The 8,423-nt window shown below is 35.3% G+C and overlaps 1 protein-coding gene across 1 annotated transcript; it reads right to left on the bottom strand.

The window, feature by feature from the left end:
- Positions 1-538: 538 nt before the first annotated feature.
- LOC107663318 (protein disulfide-isomerase-like) lies at positions 539-7,047 on the bottom strand. The gene is made up of 11 exons (XM_016453524.1): positions 6,780-7,047; positions 5,609-5,815; positions 5,382-5,515; positions 5,104-5,241; positions 2,511-2,627; positions 2,179-2,304; positions 1,804-2,001; positions 1,595-1,715; positions 1,338-1,519; positions 840-968; positions 539-726 (listed from the first exon to the last, which is right to left on the bottom strand). Exons 1-11 carry the CDS (start codon positions 7,018-7,020, stop codon positions 661-663), a joined length of 1,659 nt encoding a protein of 552 aa, XP_016309010.1. The 5' UTR covers positions 7,021-7,047; the 3' UTR covers positions 539-660.
- Positions 7,048-8,423: the final 1,376 nt, after the last annotated feature.

The following is an 8,423-nucleotide window of genomic DNA, read 5'->3' as shown; positions in this document are numbered from 1 at the left end:
CCTAGGTGTATATGACTTTCTTCTTTCAGATGAATCCAGTCGGAGTTATATTAAAAATAGTCTTTGATCTTTCAAGCTGTTTAATGCCACTCAGCGGGTGTTGCATGCATCAGTCCTGTAAGCTGTAAAAGTGCCCATCCATTGAAAAAAGTGTCTCACACGGCTCCGGGGATAATCACTTTAATGTAGCTTGCACCAACAGTTGTACATGGAAGCAGCTCTGGGAGGATGATGTAAGATGTCGGCGTTGCGCATGTGCCGCTCATAAGTGACGAACGCGGAAGCGTCACTTATGAGCGGCACATGCGCAACGCCGACATCCTACGTCATCCGCCCGGAGCTGCTTCCGTGTACAACTGTTGGTGCAAGCTACATTAAAGTGATTATTACGTTTTAAATATGGTTATTTTTCTTACAAAAACGCATCGATTTGCTACAGGAGACCTTTGTTCACCCCCCGGAGCCGTGTGAGGCACTTTTTATTATGGATGGATGCACTTTATTTCACTTCTTTTGGAATGATGAATGGTAAGTAATTCATGGGCTAATTTTCATTTTTGGGTGAACTAAACCTTTAACCTGATAAAACGCATTTGGCTCATTGGCATAAATCTCACACTGATCTGATTCAGTGCAAATTAGTTGATTTATGTCTTGTTTTTAAAGCTCATCCTTGCTGGTTTCATTGGTAGATTTTGGTGACTCTTTTATCGGTTCATCTGACACCTGAAAAGCAGAAACGCACCAACTATATTACTCAAATCAATGAGTTCAGGTCTTTTTTTTATTTGCTCGTAATAACAGGAAATTATAAAGAAATCTGTTGGCTTTTGACTAACCTCATCTTCATCATCATCATCACCTTCGTCTTCATCATCATCTTTACTCTCTTCTTCTGGTAACACTCCTCCATTATCCAGGAACTTTGAGAAAGTCTCCAAATCTCTATTTCCATTATAGTCAACAATCTGATTTCACAAAGTATTTTAAAAGCATTTGTCAGTACCAACATGCTCAAGTCAAGTCACATTTATTTGTGTGGCACTTTTAAATTTGGTGACAATAAAAGCAATTCAGCAGTTGAGATATGCAACCTAGTATATATTGTATAGTATATAAGCAGATAAAGTAGGACATACTTAAATATCCAACTTTATATAAAAAGCTGGGCAATAATATAGTTACATTTTAAAAAACAGCAGTTGAGATTTGCTATTTAGTATATATACAGCAAATCTCAAACTTTAAAAAATATAATATATATACTAAAATAAAACACTATTTAATGCCCTTTTACAATATAGCATCTTTAAGAGAGAGTGTGTGTTGTTGCAAACCTTCTTTTCAGCCCCAGCTGGAAAAAATTTAATGCTAGGAAATCCCTGTATAGTGACATTTTCCACATCATTTTCTGTAGCATCCATCTTCGCAATGACTATGTTCTCATGGTCTTTGTACTTCTCGCCCAACTCATCCCATATAGGAGCCAGTTGCTGACAGTGACCACACCATGGAGCATCTGTGAGAAGGGCATACATGTTAAAGCCATTATTAATTTTTTTATTTCAGTTTGAGAAGATAAGTGCTAACTTACAGAATTCCACAAAGACGCTCTTAGTCTCATCAAAAGCCACTTTGTTGAAGTTCTTCCCAACAAGGACTTTAACTGGATTCTTGTTCCAGTCCTCTGGAATTTCTTGAGTCTTCAAAAAGGGCTAGATTAAAGTACACACTGTTTTTTAGTAGCAAATTCAGAAAACAAAAATAGAATATTAAAAATTATAATATTGCTGCATTACACACCTTCACGGTACCATCTTGAACACCCTGGCAAAATGTTCTCAGTGTATCTTTGTTGATGGTTGATCCTTCCATTGCATATGTCACCACTTTCTCAGTGTTGATCAGGCGAATAATAGGAGCATCATTTGCAGAGACGCTGAAGTACTTCAGCACATGATCCACTTTGTCAGACGTAACATCTAATGTGATGAAAAGCACCTACACGCATACACACAGACTATGAGTATGACAAGATTAAAGCTTAAAACAGCTCTCTAGACCAATATAATTTGATTCTGTAAATTAAACTTATATTAAACATCACGTTAATATATTAATTAAATTAAATTATTTAGTTACAATTTAGCTATTTATTTAGAAGGAAAAAAAACTTACTTTTTCCTTAAACTCACTAGCAACATCTCTAAAATCTTCTAGCAGTGCATTCTGGGATTCCACAGTTGTATTAATGAATAGAAGCATGTGATTACGGACCTTAGAGCTAAAAATTTGTTCAGCATTCTGCAGAAAGATAATATAAATGATAAAAGTGTGAAATTAAAAGATGTTTTTGTTTTGGTAACAAAAACAGTGATAAACTTCATTAGCATAAATTCAAAAGTTTTATTCATGCACATATTTTTTTTTAATATTTTAAAGACAATTTTTTTGTTTTGTTTTAGCAACTGTTTGTTCATGGGTTAGTGAAGTAAATTTTGAAGTTTTACCTCTTCATTAAATGGAATGACAAGTTTCATACTGTTGGTATGGATGAATGAAATCACCTCCACTTTGTCTAGCTTGCTTTCCTCAGCGAGTGGCATGTCTGCCCGCTTTTCATCAAACTGGAATATACACAAAGAGAAGGACATGTGGGATTGTGATGGAAACATAGTTGAGCAAACTACATATTATTTTAAAAATTACATCCTGTTTTCTTAAACAAGTCTTAAACAAGTTTTCTTAAACGAATCTTCCATTTCAGGCACACACTGGATATTTTGTTTACTTAATTCTCAAGCGTGTGGCTTTCACTGTCCTTAAAGATGCATTCCATTGGTTGCACCAACTGACTGAACACGCCCCCTTTGCTGAACGAGTCCGTGTTTTATTGTAGAACGAGACTCGGCGGCACTGAATGTAGGCCTTGTCATCGATCTAACTTATTTACATTAAGGAGAGAAAGGGAATTGTGTAAAATGACTGATGACCATACAAAATTAACTATTTCCCCGCCAGCGTTTTTTTTTTAAGTTGCCAGCCACCGCCAGCATTTTTGATCATTTTTGCAAAACTTTCATGGCACCCAGAATATTTTGTTGTAGAACAGAGTCCCTGCTTTAAAAAAAAAAAAAAGAATAAACGTTTTATTCTAGCTTAATGCAATTTATTTATTTTTTTTTCAACACTTGAATAGTTGTATTTAAAAATAAAACACATTTTTAACAAAAAGCTGAGAAAATCTCATTTTTGTAATGTAATGTCTTTATCAGATTCAAAACGATGATCAAAACATGGATGGAATTGATCGCGTCCATCAACACATCCAAATTTTGCATGGTCCTATCCACCTTATTCCTACGCCCCATGATGAATTATGGGTGTAACTTCCGTCAAGCTGTAAACAGTCAGTGAAAGGCTCGCTCTATGAACGCAACAATATGTTTTTTTTTAAACTGCGTACAATGAGATGACATTATTCTCAGGGGCATCGCTATGGTTTCTAGGCCCCTTGAACAGCATATTGACTCGGGCCCCCTCCGTGATCGCGTTCCGGGCCCCTTCTCCCTCGTCGGGCCCTTGGAATCATCCTAACCTCCCCCCTCGTTACGGTGCCCCTGATTATTCTACTCACCCTTCAACCATCGAATATTAAAATGACATACAGTACGTTGCCTTGATCAAAAATGTACATTAACTTCAGCATTGCTTGGTACTATTTCAAAGTGATTTCCATCATTTTGACAGACAATAAATTGCATTTACCCGTGAAAACAAACAAACCTGGAAATAGAAGTGAGGATTTGAGGAGAAAAACAAGAGATTCTTCGTTCTTTCCAGTGAATTATTAATGGGATATATCGTAAATTAAATCGGGAGAACAAACAACAAATGTGCAGTATATGTTGTCCTTTTTCCAAACTATTACAGCGGAATGCAAAGGGAAAAAATAAAATAATCATGAGGAAAAGAATGCAGCGACTGACAAGAGCGAGCTCTTGCCATAGATATTCTTGTTATAACATGTCACGTTAAAATACCAAGCGTTACATTATTCTCATGATGTCTGAAAATAAAACATGAAGGAAAATCCACAGCTCATTCAGTCAAACAGACGGATAAGCTTTATATGTAGGGCAACCTTATGATTTGAAATGATTAGTTTCAGTCTGTTTGAATGGAAGTTCCCCAAGCCGGAAGTTCCACCCATAGTTCAAAACGCAGTAGGCTCGTCAAAAATAAGGTGGATATCACTTCCTGGATCGTCATTTCATTAGGCAGCTTTGATTTATATAATGATTAATATTTGATGATCGCGTTATTTTACATACGTATTTGCTTACATATGCGATCGCTTGTTTCTGCTTCTTCACCATGTTTTGATCCAGACATTCAATACTCTTTCAGAAGATGTGTAATAGCGCCTCCTATACCGTACACCAGTGAAAACACGGAAAACCGGACAATTCCATCAATGACGAAGAAAGAGTTAAAATTAAGTAAGTACATTATTGATTTAAAAATTCTTCCGGAGTCTCTTTTAGTAGTTTTATAATCATGCAAATTTTCTTATTTCAGTCAAATTGTGCTTTTAGTGACTCGGTTGATTGAATGATTCACTGACTCACTCATTTCACACAAAAAGATTCACTTGTTGCGATGTAACCTGTAGAATGAATCAGTGAATGAAGAATCTCCTCAGACAATGAATTTGAATCAGTGGGATGAATCAAAATACCCACCAATAGCAGTAACAAACTGTAGTGCTAGGAGTATTGGGCGTTAAAATTAAGTAAGGACATTATTGATTTAAAAATTCTTCAGGAGTCTCTTTCTCAAAGTAGTTTTATAATCATGCAAATTTTCTTATTTCAGTCAAATTGTGCTTTTAGTGACTCGGTTGATTGAATGATTCAATGACTCACTCATTTCACACAAAAAGATTCACTTGTTGCGATGTAACCTGTAGAATGAATCAGTGAATGAAGAATCTCCTCAGACAATGAATTTGAATCAGACAATGAATTTGAATCAGTGGGATGAATCAAAATACCCACCAATAGCAGTAACAAACTGTAGTGCTAGGAGTATTGGGATTACCTTCTTGAAGAGCACCAATGAGTCACTTTTTACATCATACTTCTTGAAGAGCTCTGGGTTGCTTGTGATGCCAAAGTTAACATCCACTGCTATTAATGTTACATCATAGAATGTCTTTGCCTTATCGCCTTCCAAATCCTGGGATGGAGAGAGCAAATTAATAATAACTTTTTCAATGATAAATCTTTTGTTGTAATGTATGTTTTACTAGAGCACTCTGGTTATAAGGCAATGTTTCTTAAAAGTCAGTGACTTTATGCAAACAATAGGTAATTTACCTGGAAGAATCCAACCACAACCACATCATTTGCATCCAGTAGAGCCTCTGCACTCTTCACATCATTGAGAACCGTAGCGCTGGGCCCCGTGTGCCTCTCCAGCCACCTTGTGATTCCTTTTACCGTTCGCTTTCCTGTTCAAATCACAGAATAATCCTATAAGAAATATGCCTATGTATGAAAATAACATCACATATTCAAACACACCAAACAAATAAATGTATTACCAGAAAAATCAGTGACATTTTGCCTGTTGCCATCTTTGAAGAATTTAAGTGTGGGAAAGCTGTCCACATTGAACTCTGCTGCAAGGTCTCTCTCTTCTGTCGCCTCCACTTTGGCCAGTCGTACTTCAGATGACCCATTTTTCAGTAATCCAGCCACTTCTGCATAAATGGGTTCCAGACTGCGACAGTGACCACACCATGGAGTGTCTTTTTATGTTTTGAAAGACAAAAGCAAGTTTTATACCAGCATCTCATTCATATATATATAAGACACATTGGGGCTAGTTGTCACACTAGAACATCACAAAGGCTATATTTCAGTAACTAAAAGGTTTTGAGTCAAATTTCAGACATAGAGTTTTATGAATCGCTCAGATGCTTTTGAACTTTCTATCCAACAAATCCTGAGAAACATTGATAATAATAAAAAAAACGTTTCTTGAGGATCTTGAGAGAAATCAGCATATTATTCTATTGAATTATTTTTGAAAGCTCATGTACTAAAGGCTGCCATCACATGAATAAATTATATTTTACAATATATTAAAATGTAAAACAGTTAAGTTATAATAATATTTCATACAAATATTTTTGAACGTAATGTATACCGTATATAAACCAAAGTTTTTTTAAAGAAATATTACAAGAATAAAAAGTGTGACTATACCCTATACTTTAGTGTCAGTTCATGTAATTCAGAATTAAGTGCCAGTCAAGTTTTAAATGCGTTTGCATAAATGTAACAATTTACATTCATAATGTCAGTTTTTTTTTTTTTTACCTTTGTCCTTTAACATTTTACTGCAATGACAATATCACAATAAACAAATGTAACATTTGCATAACTGGCCGTCCTTTCAAGCGTGGGAGAAATAACAGGTGCGCTCCTTATCGATGATGTGTCAAACAAACGTTAGCAATCTTTGAACTTTTCTTGTGCTGCTCGTGGATAGAATAGGTTAAATGCATGCAACTAAATATAAAAATAAACTTACAATTTTTTAAGTGAAATAAACACGTTTTTCTTCTCATTTTGAACACCCATTGCAGTGAAAAGATATTGCACAGTGTTTTCTTGCATTAATTAGACAAAGATCAGAATGACAATTTGTAAGCCCAATAATTATAGTCATATAATATAGTTGAAAGGAAAGTCATATAGGGTACTCACAAAATTCCACAAGCAGGTACTTGTTCTCACTGAGAGCCCTATCAAAGTTGACACTATGAAGGACCAAAACGTCTTTCTCTTCTGTAATTTCATCTGTCTTTTCTGGTTTCTCTGGTTCTGTATCTTCTTCAGAGCTGTCCTCAACTTTTTCGTCTCCTTTGTCCTCAGCTGTTTCCTCCTCTGCCCTCACACACAGGCCACAGAGCAAGAGGGCGAAACCCAGGATGTGTAGAAACCTCATGATCGATCAGTTCAGGGGCCCACAGGGGAAGAGTGCTGAAATGAGCCGTAACATGCTGCTGTCTGCTCTTGTGGTGCTGATAAGAGACCACTGACGCTGACGAATCATTGTAAAGCCTGTGTGGTGCAAATCTACTGGTCTTACTTGTCACTTCACATGTGCTCTAACAGTGAGCCGTTGGAGAGTGGAAAATTAACATTAGATTACAGGCAAATACAATAACGTAGAAAATTGATATCTCTTAGTATCCTGAAGAATATATATAGCTTTCTTTCCTGCATGTTTCTTGTTTTGTTATTTAACAGAAGAGCTAGTAGATGAAACCTGTTCTTTGTTTACATTCATTTTAATCAACTTTCTATACTCTGTATATAATAGATTCAGATGTTATTACAAAATGACCAAACCACGTGTCCATATCTGGCTTTTCTGCCCATGTGCCACGTTCACTGAGTTCCTCCTGCTCAGACACGTAAGCACTCAGAGCACAGAGATGAAGAAATAACCACATGCACACATGTAATATTTAAACAAATTATGAAATTATAGTGAGGGACATACACTGATGTTCACTCTAGCAATGCACACACACACAGATTGTTATTACCAGGAAATGTGTTGAAACCAGCTTACCATGTGCCTCTTACTGTCATTCTTCTATTGTTTCAAAGCCTAATGAACATGAATGTGAGTGTTATTACATGGCTGTCTGGAATACTTGATTCTGATTAGTTAATCTAACACTAACTGTATAGCTGACTGCAGACAACAGTATTTTAGTATTATTGATATACTAAAAGACATATTTTGAATTATTTTATTTTTTATATTTTCTCTTTTCATTTTAGTTTTAGTTAAAGTTTTAGAATTTTTTGTTGTGTGTTTGTGTCATGTTTATTCTTTTTTATCTAAATATGTCTGTCTATGTCTATATAGTTTTTATTACTTTTTATTTATTAGTTTTAGTTTATTATTGTAGTATTATTGTAAAGTTTTTTATATTATTTTTTTTTTCAGTTAGCCTTTTGTTTGTTTGTTTCAAAAAATGCTTTTTTATGATTTTAGTTTTAGTTGACGAAAACAACCCTAACTGCAGGTAAGCAATTTCCTTCATTCATTCAGGTTATATTGGGCTCACATTTGGTCATGTTGTGTCCAGTTGTTGCAGTTTATTTTGTGATTGTGACCTGACTATACATAATTCCTTACTTATTTATGCCTTGTAAATGTGTGAGGAGTTAGAAGCATTATTGATCACAAACAGGGTATTTTAATAGCAAATTGTTGCATACATTTTTTTTGCAAAATAATTATATTTTTATACATGAAAACATACTTAAGCATAAGAATGATCAATTAAACTAAGTAGTATTTTAAATTGACCCCCCCCCCCCACCCCCACC

The sequence above is a fragment of the Sinocyclocheilus anshuiensis genome, unplaced genomic scaffold, assembly GCF_001515605.1.
Source record: "Sinocyclocheilus anshuiensis isolate Anshui unplaced genomic scaffold, SAMN03320099.WGS_v1.1 scaffold2301, whole genome shotgun sequence".
Taxonomy (NCBI): domain Eukaryota; kingdom Metazoa; phylum Chordata; class Actinopteri; order Cypriniformes; family Cyprinidae; genus Sinocyclocheilus; species Sinocyclocheilus anshuiensis.
Note: the sequence above shows the minus strand (reverse complement) of the source record. Positions and strands in the feature narration are given on the sequence as shown.